This window comes from Tursiops truncatus, chromosome 1, assembly GCF_011762595.2.
Source record: "Tursiops truncatus isolate mTurTru1 chromosome 1, mTurTru1.mat.Y, whole genome shotgun sequence".
Lineage (NCBI taxonomy): Eukaryota > Metazoa > Chordata > Mammalia > Artiodactyla > Delphinidae > Tursiops > Tursiops truncatus.
In genome coordinates, this window is record NC_047034.1 from 43,903,653 (window position 1) to 43,922,202 (window position 18,550).

The window sequence follows — 18,550 nt, forward strand, 5'->3', positions numbered from 1 at the left end:
CAGAAAAAGACAATTATAATATCCTTAAGCACTCATCTAGCTTTAAAATTCCATGATGCTATCATTAAATTTCCTTTTTCTCAAAAGAAAGAGTGAAACTGATTATTAACCATTTAGATTCCATTTTTAGGGATATATAAAAATTAGGTGTTAAATAAAAAAATATAATTCACTGTCATTAATGATCAACTGAACATGATTTTGGGCAACTAACATTTAAGTGAAGTACAGAATAAAGACTTTAATTAGAATGAGAAGTGACAAGTGATTTTTAACCTATAAAAATGGAGCGTGTCACCCATTTGGCATTTCTTATTTAAATGTCACAAAAGATGTAAGGTAATAATACATAAGGGCACATAAAATATAGTAATAACATAAATTCTAAGTGAAAAAAATCAGAAATAGTGACAAAAATCTATGCCACATGTAAGAATTATAAAAATGCATACTTGATATGGGGAGAGGGTTCATAAATTTGGCTCTAAGCTTTCTAAAAATAATGTGCACAGAGAAACCCAATCAGTTCCCTAATTCGCACAGTCCATAAGCTAAACAATTGATCAGAAGAGGCATAACTTTCTTTTTTTTTTTTTACATCTTTATTGGAGTATAATTGCTTTACAATGGTGTGTTAGTTTCTGCTTTATAACAAAGTGAATCAGTTATACATATACATATGTCCCCATATCTCTTCCCTCTTGCATCTCCCTCCCTCCCACCCTCCCTATCCCACCCCTCTAGGTGGTCACAAAGCACCGAGCTGATCTCCCTGTGCTATGCAGCTGCTTCCCACTAGCTATCGGTTTTACGTTTGGTAGTGTATATATGTCCATGCCACTCTCTCGCTTTGTCCCAGCTTACCCTTCCCCCTCCTCATATCCTCAAGTCCATTCTCTAGTAGGTCTGTGTCTTTATTCCTGTCTTACCCATAGGTTCTTCATGACAGCTTTTTTTCTTAAATTCCAATATATATGTGTTAGCATATGGTATTTGTCTTTCTCTTTCTGACTAACTTCACTCTGTATGACAGACTCTAGGTCCATCCACCTCATTACAAATAGCTCAATTTGGTTTCTTTCTATGGCTGAGTAATATTCCATTGTATATATGTGCCACATCTTCTTTATCCATTCATCCTATGATGGACACTTAGACCCAGCAATCCCACTACTGGGCATATACCCTGAGAAAACCATAATTCAAAAAGAGTCATGTACCAAAATGTTCATTGCAGCTCTATTTACAATAGCCCGGAGATGGAGGTGTAACTTTCTTAATAATGATATCAAAAGAAATTTCTTCAAAGACAATATTATGTAATATAACAAAGTTCTTAGCAATGACCTTATGGGAGACAGTGACGAGTTTTATAAGGTTACTTCATATATTGTCCCTCAATGCAGGTCCATGGAAACAAAGTTAGATAATTAAAATGCTACAATTTCTGAAATAGGGCATTTCTAAAATCTTACATGCTTCTTAGAAACAAAAGAGATACAAAAAGCAAGAGGAAGGAGGATCTACTGTATCTCTCTAGCACTGAGCCCACATTCAACCCAACCACAAGAGGATGTACAGCCAATGCTATTAAATACACATGGATATAGATTACATTTCAAAATGCCAAATAGGATGAATGATTGTAAAAGAGGTACATTTATTTAAAACGGTAAAAATGGCAGAAGGTTGAATAACTTGCCAGGGGAGGGATTATCACCATTTTCTTCCTTTACCCCCATAAGTACAAATATCAAAGGTTTGAAGGTGGGATATTTGATGGGAGAGAATGTTACAAAATTGGAAGAATCTGTAGCACCTGGATTCTTAGCTGTACACTTTTTACTAGAAAAAGGTTTGGAAGGATTCTGTGGGGTTTTGCACTTCTCAAGATAATGAGGTCTCCTTCTCTCTTGGGGTGGAAAATAACTTTTGAAGGCTTATTTGGATCTTGAGTACTAAAAGAGATGAAAACTGGCTGCACAGAGTTTGCTTTAGGTCTGGGCTTAAGGGGAAACAGCTTGTGGACCCTCACATTTACTTGTAAACCATGTTACCCAAATGATTGACACAGGAATTAAACAAAAAGCAGGGGATTCATAATAGATACTCGGTCCAGAAATAAAGAATAAGTATCTGACTGTTGTTACTTTATGTCTTACTTTCAGGATCCTGAGAGAATTGAAGAGATGAAGAATTGCAAAACCTATTAATTTCACATTACAGAAATCACCTGGAACTAAATGGAAGGTCTAGCAGAATACTGCTACGGCACAAGAAAAATTGTTAAACCATTATAACTTGTTTCACAATAGTAAAAAGTTATCTTTAAAATAACGACTATTTTAAAAATATGTAGCATTTGTTGAAAATATAAATACTGACATGTATTACACTCAAGATACCAAGCAATTGGGTGGAAAAAGCTGTTTCAACATAATCCCAGCATAGAGAATTAATCTAAATATGACTAGGATCACTGTATACAAGTATAATCAATTAAGATATAACTTTAAGAATTTTTGATATTTCAGACTTACTCTATGTAGGGTATTTTGAAATTCATTTCCCATTTCTAAAGTTGTAATAATAAATACTCCAAGGACTAAAAGTCCCCCTGGTAGCATTCTGGATACCTGTAAACAGAAATATAGTATTAGCTAACAAAAGCATTTGACATTATATGCAATCTTTTGTGTTTGAGAAGTTAAATATTAAATCAGCAAATGCCTACCTAGTACCAACTATATGCAAAGCATTGAGGTAGGGGCTTTGAAAAAAATAGTTAAAATATTGAGAAATGGGGACTTCCCCGGTGGCACAGTGGTTAAGAATCTGCCTGCCAATTCAGGGGACATGGGTTCGAGCCCTGGTCTGGGAAGATCCCACATGCCATGGGGCTACTAAGCCTGTGCACCACTACTACTGAGCCTGCGCTCTAGAGCCTACAAGCCACAACTACTGAGCCCACGTGCCACAACTACTGAAGCCCACGCGCCTAGAGCCTGTGCTCCACAACAAGAGAAGCCACCGCAATGAGAAGCCTGCGCACCACAACGAAGTGTAGCCCCCGCTCACCGCAACTAGAGAAAGCCCGCACGCAGCAACAAAGACCCAACGCAGCCAAAATGGATGAAAACCAAGATGAATGGGGTGTTATTATGCACACAATCTTCCTAGAGTGTCCTTAACTTTTTACCTTAAAACTACTTTATAAATAAAACCATTTAATAATGACACTCTTTAGCTACATCAATAAATAAACTCCTTTCTCCTAAGATTGAAAACTAAAATACCTCCTAAATTTTTCAAGGGCTTCCACTATCAGCTAAATAAAATACAAATTTTTATCTTAGACTGGTATTGCAGACTCTCTAAAATCTGGCTGATCTGATATTCAGAGCCTCATTTGATACTACTTCCCATGAAATATTCAAGCATCAATCACAAACTTCTCACTGTTCTCCACATATATAGTTACGCTTTCTAACTCTATACTTTTACTCAGGCTGCTCACTCAGCCTGAAAAGACTTTCTCTTACACGTCTACATGTCTGAACTCTACTGAATACCTCGAAGTCAGCTTGAGGAAGCTGCCTTCCCTGATCCTTTGATCTCCAAATTCCTGCAGGACCTCAGTGTAGTTTTCCCATGGAGCTTATCACATGAACCTGTACTATGGTTATGTCTGAACCTTACTAGTTGATCTGGGAGCTCCTTAATGGAAGAAGTTAATTCTCAACTACCTTTGTATCCCTATAATATTCAGCAGAGTCTGTGATTTGAGCAGAGGGGGTCCAACTTGAAACTCCATTGTTTCCTGTTGTTTAGCTTTACCTCAATTTTTAAAACCTTCTTATTGATATTGGGCATTTATATTATTTCCAATTTTTCTGTACCTTAAAATAATATTGGTTAAAAATCCTAGCAAGTTTCTGTGTTCACAGGATTATTTGCTTATAATAAATCTCCTGAGGTGGATAACTAGGTTAAAGGGTCATACATATGTTTAAGGATTTTGACACATCCTACCAGTTTGTCCTGCATAATATCTGTGATTTTCCTTCCACATCATTGTGGCTAGTTCTTAGTGCCACCTGTATTCCTTTCTACCATCTATACTCTTAGTGCTCTGGTTACCTTTTATGTATTTAATGTATGAGCAAACTGATCACAAAGTTAAGTTTTCAGAAAATTAGATACCATAGTCTAACCCCTAATATATTTGCATTATGTCTGCTGGTGGTTCCCTCTGATTTCATAAATTCTGTTTACTACAGTGACACAAGCTTGACATACATAAATAAGGAATAAAGTTTTCATACTTAGCATGGGGAACTTGCACATCTTTTGAAAATCATCAACAAATAAAATTAACCATTTCTTGCTAGAGGTAAAAAGTTTATTTGTTTTACTACATAAATTTTATGTTTGTGTGTATAGATGTATATAGACTAGACATAGATATAGATACAGGTATGTAATTTTACAGAAGGCCAAAAGCAAAATTAGAGTAGAAAGTTATTTACAAACCATTGGAAATATAAGTTTAAAATATTTAATATTTCATTAGAAGATGGTATTAAATATTTATTGCATTTTTCAAAAATATAACTACATACTACCCCCCCATCACAAATGCAGATAAACATGTGTGTGTGTTTGAAGATTTAAAGATAATTGGAGAAGGAAATAATTTTATTTTTACCTTACTTTAACATACTTTATTGGATGATATAATCCATTCAATAACTACTTTTAAGTGAATTTACTCATCATTCTCTCTGACTCACCCCAAATCTGTTTCCTCTTCATGTAATGGCAACGCCATCTTCCTAGACCCAGGCTAAAAAAAAATCTCAATAATCTTTAGCAACTCTCTCACAATCTCTTTTTACTGCCAATCTACTTGGTCACTGAATCATCTTAATACTAGCTCTTTCTCTGAAATGTTTTGGCAATGAAGTTTTAGCCCACTGCTTTAGTTTGCTTATTTATCCATTCACTTATCCAACATTTTGGAGTTCTCACATAAACCATGGGAACACTATGCCTGGCACTAAGGATACGGCCATGAACAAAAAAGACGTGACCCCATCCTCAGGAAGCTTGCAGTCTAGTCACTAGCTCATGTCACCTTTTTTTGAACTATTACTGTAACTATATTTTCTGCTCTCTCTCTCTCCAATCCCTCTACTCTCCATTTACACTGTACCAGGGCACTGCAATTACTTTCTCAATTATTGGCAGGATTATTTCTCAATCCTTCTCAATATAGGGAGCTCTGAAAGTCTACCATAGAGCTACTGGCTCCAAAAGAACTCCTTCCTTCCTAGAATGACACTTCAAAACCATCCATAAACTGGCCCCATACAGCCTTATGTCTAAAAGCATTCTTTTATATACACCATGCTTCAATTACACCCAATTTCATGCTATTCTAACATACCTTTAAATTTCATGCCGTTGGGTCATTTATCCACTGTCCTTTTTGCATTCAATGTGCTCCCTGACTTCTACTAGCAAAGTCCTATTCATCTTTCAAGTTCAGAGCCTTCTGTGAAGCTGTTTGAATCCAACCTTTGACAGATATTTAATCATTCCCCACTCTATATTCCTATAGTACTGTCCTATTTTTATTCACTTCTCTTACAATTTGTTTTGGTAATAATGTCTTTCACTTTGCTTAAAATATAAATTCTAAGGACATTAAAGAAAAATTTTACCATCATTTTATTTCCTCAGTACCTGGTTTAAGTCTTTAAAATAATTCTGACCAGCAACAATGTTACCAATAACTAGTATTATTTTAAAATAAGGAAAAACTGGAAATAAGGTAAATGACCAATAACAGGATATAGGTTAAAAAACACAACAGATAAAAGTTAACAATAGAAAAGCATAGTGTACAAGATCAAAGGCTTTCAAGTCACACCACCTGGGTTCAAATCCCAGTTTCACTACCTATTACACTAATCTTGGGTGGATTACTTAACTTCAAGTAAGAAAATACTTTTTTAAAAACTAGATGCAAGTAATCAATAAATAAAAAATATAATCATGGAGGAAACAGAGCAGAAAATACTTCTATTTTTGACATACTACCCAAGTTTTGAAAACTTAAGAATGAGTACTCTGAAATCCTAGTCTAGTAACCTGAGGATAAGGTACTTTTATTTTGTTAGTCAATAAACACAAACTTAACTATATAAAGAAACAAACGTGATGACCTGGTTGGCATGTTCTGTGGCCCATTCTTCATCCAAGTTATCCAACTTAGCTTTGGAATGTTTGGAGCTCTCATCTTGTTCCTCTTTGGGTGGCGTTCTAGTGGCAAGAATCACGTAATCCTTTTGTGAAGAACACTTAAAAACAAATTAGAAAAGCTTATTAGGGTGATAACTGACTGAGGAATCCAAAGCCCTTATGATGTGCAAAAACTGAGCAATATTTATAGCAGCTTAAATTGTTAACACCTGTATTATACCAGAATCTACAGAGAAAACGATTTTCATGGATAGCTTTACAACATTTTCCTCACATGTTATTTATCTTTTAATATATTTAATACCAGCTCCTTATTTGTTTGGGCAACCTGAATGTGAATCATGCAGTGGTCCTTAAAAATGGCTTACTGGAACAGATTAGACAGTTCAACAAATATAAAAACCCAATAAAATAAAGCAACAAATGACCTTGTGCATCTTACTTTCATAAAAACAATGATAGTGGGGAACTTGTTCATGTGTGTCCACAGAAAAACAAAGGTGAAGTGATATTAGATTTATGTTCCTCCGTTTTAATAACAATTAAATGCTAACCAGAAGTGGGAAACCTAAGGATAAATTTAGGGAAAATTTAATAGCTCAGTCTCATTACAGTGAAAATTTCCTATAAAGAAAGAGTAAAAATACAAGTTAGCATGATGTTATCCTCACACATGACCTGAAATTCTAATCACTAGTGTCATCCTGGAACGGAAAATAAAGGAAGAGAAATTATTTCAATAAAAGTTATTTCCAGAAAGTTACATTGAAGTGCACAAAAGGAAAAGGTAGGTGCTGATTAAGAAAGCTCTTTCTTTTCATAAAATCTATGATTTTGAAAAGAAAAAGAAACTGACCCTAGGAGTAGGAGAGAGGCAAGCCTGAAAGCTTGAGGGGAAGGCAAGAAAAGTGATGAATCCTGGAATAAAGAGAAAGAAGAAGCATGTAGAATACTGAAAGGAATGAAAAGGCAGCATGAAGAGAGATTGGAATTCTCCCTAAATTGTGGGAGACTTATACGTAAGATGGTAGTTTTGCTGAGCTCTAGAAACAGCCTATGTGCTGTACGGCAAGTTTGGAAGAGGGTATTTCTCCCTGACCTTTCACCTTTACTGATCACTTCTGTTCCTAGCAAAAAGAACCCCATACTAGATGTTAAGTAACCTGAATCTAAAAGAAGTTCAGATCGTTGCCAGGAGAGGTTGTCTGGCTGTCTAATGAGAAGCCTCAGAGGGTGGTATTACCTGGGTGAAGAGTGCAGGGTCTGCCCTCTGTCTTACAAGTTAAGAAATCGGATTTGTGAAAACTCTGAGAATGTACCTGTCTCTTAGGGCTACACTAACATTACCTAAGATCATTCAGAATGATGCTAAAACTAGAATACCATGAAGGGATGTGAACATGTAAGTCCTCTGCATGGTGCATTCTTTATAAGTAGGCAACACAGGGCATCAAATTATAAGAGAAAGTAGCTTGGGAATGTGGATAGAATCAGAACAAGTTAATTATCCAATTTGAAGGTTCTAAGGCATCATGTTAAAATATCCAGAAAGAAATCTGCCTCCAATAGGGTTTTATTTGCTATTAGGCCTCAAAATTAATCTTTGGACCAGAGTACACTCTCCCCTAGTGTTTAGATGTATGTAGCCAGTTTGTTTGTGTGACTCTCCTTTTTTCATTTCTGTGTACTGCTGACAAGTCCTCCCTGCTGATTAACACATTCTTCCTTCAATTATAATAAATCAGTGGGTGCTTATGCTTTTTAAAGTAACTGTCCAAATATCTGTTCCATTTAGTTTGATTTTTGAGCCTTAACTCTAAGAGGGAAATAAAATTTGTGTAATGTCCAAATTTCTCTCAGTCCCTTTCCCTCAATCTCCACTGAATCAATATTAAAAAAAAATTCAATAAATGGGTACGGTAATATACAATAAAATATACGACCTATATTTGCTACAAGTCTGAAATAAGACAAACTAGAAATAAAATTGTAAAAAGCTACCTTTGTAAAGAATGGGACAACCTGGAATTAAAGGGGTGCAAAAATCACTTTGGAAAGACAATAAAACGTGAATAATCTGGTCAGTAAAATTCTAATTTTGCAGTGTCTACCTTATAAGTTACTTTTACATTGTCAAAAGGGAATGTGTGCTGACTTGGGCAAACCTGGGCTACATTATTCTTCTTCATTCCATCCCTCCATCCCCTAACTTGAATTTATTGTTAAATAGCATATTTTAACTTTAAATAAACAAATTTGCTTTATCAGTAAATACATAGGAAAAGATACATACCTGTCCTATTAAAAGACCAGAGACAAAAGCTTTTCCTTGGAGACTGACGTTTGAAAGATACTGGCCGACAGTCTCTTCTACAATGTAGGTTCTTCCCATTATTAAGAACTAATTCAACCTCCTAAATTACAAGAAAAAATATAGAGCATTTTTAGGCAAAAAATATAATTTGCAATGTTTTCCTCATGGGGGTAGTATAAAGAGAGAAGTTGTACTACCCTGATACTACTCCATACCTTACAGTGATTGCTTATTCAATAGGATATTCTTTCTTGCAAAGTTTGAATGTAGCTTCAGAATTCTCAACAGAGTGTTGCAGGAAATGACTACCAATCAACCAGAGTTGACATGAGCGATAAAACCTACTCCCATACCTCAGATAATGAAGAGAACACTAAACTACTAGTAGCCAACACACCTGATTTCTTATTTAGATCTATTACTCCTTAGTTGTATCATCTTTGGTAATTTACTGCTGAGCCTCACTGTGTTCATTTCTAAAACAGAAAAGATGATAATTTCTGAGTTGCTCAATGGGAGGTAAACGGAATCAAATTCATGTATTCAGTAAGCACACTATAAAGAACTACTATGTGCAAGAAATTGTGCCAAGTGGGATGGCACGAAGATGAATAATACTTGGCCTCTGCCCTTGAGTAACTCAGAGTACAACTGGAATGATGGAAGTAGACAAACAGCAATACAATAATAACAAACATTTGTAGAGCTTCCATTTTGTGTAAGGCATTGTTCTAAGTACTTAACATATGGTAACATTTAATATTCAGAAAAACCCCCATGAGGTAGGGGACATATATACACGCTTGTTTTATAGATTTAGAAACTGAAACGAAAAAAAGTAACATAACTTGCCCAAGCGATAAAGCTGGTAAGTGGCAAAGGTAGGATTTCACTTCAGGCAGTCTGGCTCTAAAACCCATTTCTTAAATAGTATTCTTAAATACTGTGCTCATACTTAGGAGTCATACCCAGTCTCTCAATTAAACTTTCACTAAGGGGGACTCCTGTTCTACCCTCTCGCGAGTTTGGGGATGAAAATCAGCATATTCCTCTGACTGGCTCATACTCCTTTGATTTGAGTTTCTGTAGCTTAAAATCAAAGATGCTGAATAAAAGAGGTAGGAAATAATAAATGATGATCTCAAGGAGTTCACATTCAGTGTGGGAGAAACAAATGTAAAGACATGATTCCAAAAAGCTATAAAATAGCCACAGAGAGACTGAAGAAACACAGTTGCAGCATTCTGAATAGCGGTAATAGTCACTTAGGTCCTGCAAAAAATCCCAATCTTATTCAGGACAACAAAATCCAGGCAACTATAGATGTGCTGGGGTGGCTTATCTGACATCAGTAAAATAAACTGCCAGTCACAATGACTTGCATTACTCTAAAACTAAAGCCCAGAGAATCGCTTCCAGTTTGAAATGGCCTATTAGATGGTCTTTTTTCAAAATTCCTGTTCGGTTTTGTCTCAAAATGCATTAAATGTCTTCTTAGCTCTCAGGTTTGCACTTTTTTTTTTTTGGCGAAGTCTAGGACTGCCTGTCTAAATCATTAATGCCTCTATAAAGTTAAGGGCTTTCCACTTTTACCACCTTAAGGTATGCATTTCTGTGTATTAAACTTTCTTCTACTTCATCATGCTATTCTACTCTTTTTCCTTCTGCCCTAAATAATTCTTAATTCTTACAAGAAATAGCAGTTAACAGTGACTCCAAGGTTATGATATGTAACTTTCTAATCTTACTTTTTCCAAGGTGTCATCTACTAGTCACGTTAACGTGTAAGAAACTGAATGCAACAGAAAGATGAAAATCTTTGGGTTATGAAATCTGGTTGACTGTCGGATATTTTTTTTCTTTAGTGCTCCTTCAAAACTTTGAAATGTAGCTAACCATACTTTATAAAGGACGCTAATAAAAACGTAGATCTTCTCTTATACAGTTCAATTTTTCCTGAAATGCTGTGTATCAGCAGAAGCTTTGCAAGTTGTCCAAACGCTGACTTGAGACCATTCAACTTCCCTGGACTCTGTTTTCCTAGTCTACAAAATAAAGAATTTGGATCATAGCAGGTCGGAAAATCTAATTTTAGGATTCTCTAAGTCCAAGTACAGAACATCTGCATTTTCCAAATGGTAGATCAATAATGATAATATTGTGGGCCTAGGACATAATACAGTACTGCAGATACCAGCAACCTTAATTAAAGTGCTTATATAAAATATTTTGGGGGAAAGAAACAACCTTAAGCTCCTTACTGCTATTCTCAAAGGTTTGCTACTGTGGGAACTGTAGGGAGGATGACATTAGTAATGCTTTATTTTCAATAAAGAATTTAACAAATTCTTTTAGAAGAGTAATCAAACATGAAATAATCTACGGATTCTGCTTAGAAGTCACAGAACTACAATTTGGAAACAAGTAGTTCTGTTACGGTGGCAGGGTAAGAAGTGGTTTTTAAGAACGAACGTGTTCAACAACTTCTGTTCCAAAAGTTTTTCAATTTTAACAATATAAACACAAGGCAACATTTTCTGTAACGTTACCTTAAAACATACAAATAAAAGCTACACTCAAACTCCTCTTGGCTTTTTAAAATCCTCTTCCTGGAAAATAAACCGAGCTCTTTAAATTCCTATTAAATCACTGTTACCAACTCTGCCACCAAAAAACCGAAAAATCTAAGTAAGATAAGTCTCATAACTGGACTTGAGTGTGTCGCACAGGAGTGACCGTCCATATAGTTCCTATACTCTACCCCTTTCTGTCCTCCTTGAAAAGGCAGTTCTCTGTGCCCGAGTGCACACACATCTCACACACACACACACACACACACACACGGATTCCACCCTCAGGCTGACTCACCTGTACTCAGACTGTGCACGCGTGGCAGACAAATCTGTCGAACTGTCAGACCACCTGAGAAAGGTGTTTAGAGTGCAAGTACCAGCCTCCAGGGACCAGATTCCACACCGGTCCCAATTCCACAGTCAATGAATTCATCAGAAAGCGACGAACTTCCCGCACCTCACTTCCTACTCCACACCCGGGGTCTCTGGAGTCAGGTGGCTCAGATTGATGACGCACGCTGGCCCCCTCCTTTCACCGCAGCGCCTCAGCCAAACCGACTGCGGTCGCCACCCCGCCCCCTTCCGGGCGCCATTAAGAGCGTGGCGGTAGCCCGGCGTCTGCCGTCCGGCCTTGCCGGGACCGATGCCCTCTAGCGGCCCAGTGTCTAAAAGCCGCCAAAGAGGACGACCCATGGCATCCCGGAGCTGTGACAGTAAGGTCGCCCTCCTCTTCAGGGAGGAACGTAGGTTAACGGGTACTGTGTGGCGCCACCTCGCGGATAAGTGGTCGCGCGGCAGGCAAGGAGAGCCGGGGGGCGGGGAGAAAGGAGGAAGCGGACTTGGTGGTGCGGAATTGGGCTCACGGAAGGGATTGGGGAAAACTACGTTTCCCTGAAGCCTACGCGGCTAGAAGCGGGTTGAAAAGGGGGCCGGAAAGCGGAGTGCACGACAGGGGTCAGAGACTGCCTCTGAGCTCGGATTCCCAGGGTGCACAGCTTCCGGTGATTGCGCGCGCACTGCGGACGCGGGCGCTGCGGCGCGTCTGGTGCAGTAGTTAACGCGGGACTCGATTTCCCAGGGTCCCGCCGCTTGAGTCTCCGTCGGGCGGGCGCGCGCGAGACACCGAGCGAGGTGGCGGAGGCGGCAGCCCAGGCTTCTGGGTCCTCTTCGTCTTCGTCTTTCTTCTCCGTTTCTGCTCCGTCGGCCGCTGCCGCCACGGTCCCCGGCCCGATCGACATGGCGGCGGTGTTGCAGCAAGTCCTGGAGCGCACGGAACTGAACAAGCTGCCCAAGTCGGTCCAGAACAAACTTGAGAAGTTCCTTGCTGACCAGCAGTCCGAGATCGATGGTCTCAAGGGGCGGCACGAGAAATTTAAGGTGGAGAGCGGTAAGTGCGACGCTCTTCGCGCCCTTGTTTCTGGGCGCGACCCCAGCGATGGCTGGTCTCCTCCCCTTGCAAGCTCGCACCATCCACGGCTTCACTGCTAGCTAGCATCGCTTCTCTGGCTCCGTGGGCACCATAGGCCTTCTCGTAACTGCTTCCCTCACAGTTTGATACGAAGGAGCCTGTTTGTTTGTTTTTAAAATGTGAATCCACATTGAGTTCCTGTTTTCTTTGTAATTAGGGTGGTCTCATTTAGGGACGCCTAACGTCTGACAAACAGAAATTGTGAAGATTTGGGTCTGTTTACACCGGACTAGGGGTCTGCGACTCCTAATTCTTCTAAGCCTAGAGTACCCTGTCTGTATGTTGCACGTTAAATGATAGTAATTTCTGTTCTGTTTTCTAGTCATCTGCCTTCAAAGGCCTGTGTTTTTAATGATAACTTCCTGCACTTGTTCTGAGTCTGTCTCGCTCTGGTCCGTTTTGTGTTCACAAGAACGAGTGGATGCATAAGGCAGCGCTGGAAACACAGTGCACGTGCAGTAAATGTTTAATATATACGACTTCTTTCTAAAAGTTGGACTTTGATAGAAAATCTATTAAGACCTTATAAATACCTGTAGTAGACTCTCAAATAAGAAAGTTCCTCACAATGGTGACTTGAATATCATTGAAGAAATATTAAGAGCATAGTAATTACCATTAGTAAAATACAAACCATCTGTTGTGTGTCCTGGTTTACCAGGTTGTGTGTCTTGGTTTTTTTTGGGGGGGTGGGCGGGCGGTGCGGGATTGGTAACTGGTTTTTGCTAAGTGGATTGAAAGTTCTGAAGAAGTTTTCATTTTAAAAAAATAAATAAAATTACCAAGGAGAATTGATGTTGAAAATTAATTCTCTGAATCCCAACACTGAATATAGTGCACTGCATTCTATGTGTTAATTTACAGAATAAATATTGAGCGTATTCTATGTGCTTCTAATGTGTTGAACAGTACACTATCAGTCGCTTCCCTTGGAAAGTTAACATGTTTATTTTTACATAAATTTAGTAATTTTATATGTTCAGGCATTATTTTGGCTATTTTAAGACAAACCTTTTTAAAGCAAAGCAGTTTTTAACCTAAATAATTTTTTCTCCATTTAGTAAATATATTTTTTTGGTGTGCTTTATGCCAAGAAGTCTACTGATGTGTGGGGAAAATACTATGATAAGTGAGACATGTTGCCTGCCTTGAAGAATTTCATAATCTTGTGGAATAGGCAGAAAAATAATTTGTTAAGACCCTCTCAGGCCTTATTTTTTTTTGTCATTTTACATATGTCAGTTGGAAATGTTGGATTAAAGTTCTTTTCTGTACTCGATCTATTTATCTTTACTCAAATTCTCTCTTATTTGGAGTGTGGGTCCCAATACTATGTCTTAAATTTTAAAATCAAGGTTATCAAAAATAAGTAGCAGTGTCGACAGTGTGTACATGTATGTTTGATTTTTTTTTTTTTTTTCCTCTGATCATCTGTAGAACAACAGTACTTTGAGATAGAGAAGAGGCTGTCCCACAGTCAGGAGAGACTTGTGAATGAAACCCGAGAGTGCCAAAGCTTGCGGCTTGAGCTGGAGAAGCTCAGTAAGTATTTAATTATATCTTTCTAATATTAGAGTATTGAGGTCTTCAGATCCTCCTTTGTATGCTTTGGAAACATTTATTTACTGTATATGAAAATACTGATTGTCCTTGTTTTCATTTCTGGTAATATCATGTTTTTTTCTTTCAGTGTGATTTTTTTTCATTCAGTGGTAAAGACTTTGAAAGAGTCCAGGGCTTAATGGTCAGGAGGCATGGGTTCTAATTCTGACTGCTATTAAAAACTCTTATGTCATATGTAAATCATAACAGTGTTTGATTATTGTTTATAAAATGGCTAGAGCCACTTGTCTATCTACTTAAACAGCTGTACAGGTCAAATGAGGTATATATGAAAGCATTTTGAAAAGGCTGAAGCATTATCCAACTGAAAAAGTAAAGAGAGTGACTTAATTATTTTTATGTTGTTGAAAAATTAAAGCCTATTAGTTCCATTATTATATTCATGTTTTAACTCTTGTTATGATATTTATAACTACTTATGAACCTCAGGATGTAATTTCCTCTTTAAGGCCTAATTCCATTGAAAGATGAACAGCTGTTTTTCTTCTTAATTAATTTTCTTACATCATTAAGTCCTAGAAAGTACACAAGATCTTAAAGGTCCTGACATTTCTTGGGAGGATGATGTGTTTTTTGTGCCTTGTTTACAGAGAAAAAAGCGAATGTCAGGAAGATCTTTATAGAGTAGGGGCATAATATTTGTTATTAGGTATAGCCGGATTTTAATTTCATTGGGAATGCAAGAAGCTAATAATTAAGAGAATGGCTGAAACATTAGTCTTCTTTCTTAACCAAGTCCATGCCCATCAGCTGTATGTTTGAGTCAAAACCCTTTTCAACTAATTCTGGCACATCTCATTTTTAAAACATGTGATGTATACATATGATGGTATGTATATATGTGTAATGAGGGTATGAATACTTGAGTAGCTACATCTGATTTATCACCTGTACACAGTTTTGTCTTGGCATAAAAAAAAAGGTTTGTAGAGCAAAAGTGCTAAAAAATTTCAAGAAAATGACTGTGATCCCAGCTGCTTTTATGAGATCCGGAAAAGGGAGAGGGAGGAGAAGATGGGGATAAACCTAGATAGACATGCCTTCCTGGGGTGTACAGTTTATATTTTTATATTTTTTTAGTTTGGAAGCAGTAAATAACATTAAAATGACAGAAAATGTGGACAAATTTAGCAGGTTTTTTGTTTTTCTTTTAATAAACGAATTGTTTAATTTGGAAGTAATAATAATGTATTTGTTCATTAAATTACCAGCACATAACATAGACGTGTTTCAGTGGAAGAAAGTTTCAGAAAGTATACTCTTCCTAATTATTGGAATATGTTTAGAAGAGAAACTTTAGGGGAGATAGCTCATTATGAGTAGAGATTGTGGGACTGAAAATTCAGTATCAAGCATAGCTCTTTTTAGCGTGGTAAACCAGCTGAATTAGTTATCCATTATTGTGATTTACTCTGTATACATTTCATGTAGTTTAAATGTTATTTATTCTCTTGATTTTGCCTTTTTTCACTTAATTGTTGAATTTGCAAATACAATTAATTCACTTTTTTATAATTGATTTAGAAGATGTCATTGAAAAATAAGGAAATTGGTAATTGCAAATACTTTTTCCTAAAAATGTTGGCTAAAATGATCACAAATATGATTTTGAAGACAGGATAGCATATTTAAAACTTTGTACTAGAAATACAGTAAATTTGGGTTGTACTTACGAATTTGGAATGCAGTGTTGTGCAGCTCTACCTTTCTGAAACTTAGTTTCTTAATTTCAAAACGTGTATGGGTGGCCATTGAATACAAACTGTCATCGCAAATTTTAAGCTTATGTACGTGTGTTCATAAAATTCCTTTTATCCAGACAGTCAACTGAAGGTGCTAACTGAGAAAAACAAAGAACTTGAAGTGGCTCAGGATCGCAATATTGCCATTCAGGTAAAAGTTATTCCTGTGAATAAAGCTAATTGTAAACCTGATACTTGAGGAAGTTTTCTATTCTGATTGTGCTTATTGGTTATTTAGTCAGTGGGAAGATGAAATATGTTCAGTTAGGAGAAGCTACTAACAAAAATGTATATACATAAATTCCTTAATAGGATTTTATGTTTTAATGATTGATTGTATATTCCTTTTACTTGTTAGAATATGTAAGTTCTTGATATAAAAAAACACTTGCTTTTAGCTGTGTAGCTCTTAAGTCATGATTTAAAAAAAAATTTTTTGCATTATAAGTGCCATAAATCTGTAAGTAGGGTAGATATTCATAGATCCATCTGGCTGTCTATCCACCCACTTACCTACCTATCTTCCTTCCATTCTTTTAGAAATTATGTATTTAATGCTTACTATTGCCTAGGCATTATTTCAAGTATTGTGATACAGTTGGGGATATGTGTGAATCCACATTGGTAATCATTTCCTTAGAGTAGTGATTAAGAATAACAGATTGAATATGATTACAAGGATTGCGGGCCAGTTTGTTTAATAAAGTGGTCATACCCAATGATTCTTTGATCAGATAGACCTTTAGACTCTTGCCATTGCTTTTTAAAAATTTGCGTTTGATTTGAGGTTAAAAGATATTTGATATATGGAAGACACTTATAGTGGGAAAGAGTGATAGACTTGATCCAATAGAAATTTTAAATTTTCTACATAAAAAGAATCAAATAAAGATGCAGACCTCCTAGAGAACGGACTTGAGGTTATGGGGAGGGGGAAGGGTGAGCTGTGACAGGGCGAGAGAGAGTCATGGACATATACACACTAACAAACGTAGTAAGGTAGATAGCTAGTGGGAAGCAGCTGCATGGCACAGGGATATTGGCTCGGTGCTTTGTGACAGCCTGGAGGGGTGGGATAGGGAGGGTGGGAGGGAGGGAGACGCGGGAGGGAAAAGATATGGGAACATATGTATATGTATAACTGATTCACTTTGTTGTAGAGCAGAAACTAACACACCATTGTAAAGCAATTATACCCCAATAAAGATGTTAAAAAAAAAAAAGAATTAAAAAGCAAATAAATCATAGAAAGTATTTTCTCAATAAAAATATGACTATATATATCCTTAATACATGACCACTTTCAAATTATAAGAAAAATTATTCAAAGGGGGAAATGGGCAAAGGTTTTTAAAACCAGACAGGAAGCTGTACAAATAGCCAATAGCAATATGAAATATTATCCTACTTCACTTGTAATCAGAAAAATGCAGATAACGCAACAATGTAATTATTTTTCACCTCCCCATGTTAACACTGATTTTTTTGTTTCTCCTTTTTTTTTTTTTTTAAAAGCATAATCTTCACTTCTGGCATAAGTGGCTTCAGATTGGCAATTATGACTTCAAGAAAAGCCTATAAATTGCCGTTGTCTTGCTGCAAAGCAATTTGACAAAATATATTAAGAGTTTTAAATAATTCTGTTTCTGGGGATCTTTCTTGAGAAATAATTTGAGCCAAGGTGCAGTGATATTCATTAAAGTTTTATTTTATAACAGCAAAAATTAGAAGTAAATTAAGTTTCTTATAAAGGCTTGTTGAAGTAATTATATAATTATATGACACTTTCAAGTGATTAAAAAGTGACATGGGAAATTTTTTTGTGAGTCTAGGAAGAATAATTTTTAAAAACCCAAAATATGAACAGAAGTGTTGAGATTATGGGTAGTTTTTAAACATTTTTATGTATAAGCCATAAGTAAGAAAACCAACCATTTTTAAACCACTGCTAATGTTAACTAAGGTGCCAATTCCATGTTCATTTCTATATATTTGATCAACTTGATTTTCTTATTTAAATGTTTTATGCTAACTCCTTTATATGACAGAGCCAGTTTACAAGGACAAAGGAAGAATTAGAAGCTGAGAAAAGAGACTTAATTAGAACCAATGAGAGACTATCTCAAGAACTTGAATATTTAACAGGTATGAAAAAGGACCTTAGTCTCTAACTTCACTCTTTTCTTTCTCTTCTAACAGTGCTGAGATTTAATCCCCAGTCCATTTCTATTAGCTGGTGTTTGTCATAGCTCAGAATAGAGTTCAGAGTAATATCCTGTTGTTTCTCCTACTCATTTATCTCTAGATCATTCTGAGCCCTTAAAGAGGTGTCTATAGACAAGTACACAAATGAAAAACATCTGAAGGAATTTGGACCAAGGTTTATGAACTACAGTATTATTTATAGTATCAAATTGGAAACTGTTCAGATGTTCAGTTGTAGAGGCTGAACTCCTTTTGATACAGACGCACTTGCTGGTATAAGCTGTCCACAAGCATTCAATATAAGAACCTAAAAGGAGAGCCCGTATTTAAAAGCACAGGCTGAAAGAATTAGGAAGCA

General features: G+C 36.7%; 2 protein-coding genes across 8 annotated transcripts in view; one reads left to right on the forward strand and one right to left on the reverse strand.

The window, feature by feature from the left end:
* Positions 1 to 11,650, reverse strand: part of ODR4 (odr-4 GPCR localization factor homolog) — a 38,727-nt gene extending 27,077 nt beyond the window's left edge. The window contains exons 1-4 of one of the 5 annotated variants that reach the window (XR_012331137.1): positions 11,450 to 11,650; positions 8,561 to 8,681; positions 6,231 to 6,365; positions 2,541 to 2,636 (exon numbers count right to left, since the gene is read on the reverse strand). Coding sequence is in view for 4 of the 5 variants with exons in the window: in XM_019952529.3 (XP_019808088.1) it covers positions 2,541 to 2,636; positions 6,231 to 6,365; positions 8,561 to 8,659 (330 nt within the window). In the remaining variant the exon portion in view is untranslated. The remainder of the gene's footprint in view (positions 1 to 2,540; positions 2,637 to 6,230; positions 6,366 to 8,560; positions 8,682 to 11,449) is intronic. The other 4 variants (XM_019952529.3, XM_019952530.3, XM_073803423.1 and 1 more) reach the window with 4 other exon arrangements.
* Positions 11,651 to 12,150: 500 nt separating this feature from the next.
* The window catches only part of TPR (translocated promoter region, nuclear basket protein), a 62,789-nt gene continuing 56,389 nt past the window's right edge, over positions 12,151 to 18,550 (forward strand). The window contains exons 1-4 of one of the 3 annotated variants that reach the window (XM_019952526.3): positions 12,151 to 12,541; positions 14,060 to 14,164; positions 16,065 to 16,138; positions 18,036 to 18,132. In XM_019952526.3, coding sequence (XP_019808085.2) covers positions 12,391 to 12,541; positions 14,060 to 14,164; positions 16,065 to 16,138; positions 18,036 to 18,132 — 427 coding nt within the window. In that variant the 5' untranslated portion in view covers positions 12,151 to 12,390. The remainder of the gene's footprint in view (positions 12,542 to 14,059; positions 14,165 to 16,064; positions 16,139 to 18,035; positions 18,133 to 18,550) is intronic. The other 2 variants (XM_019952527.3, XM_019952528.3) reach the window with 2 other exon arrangements.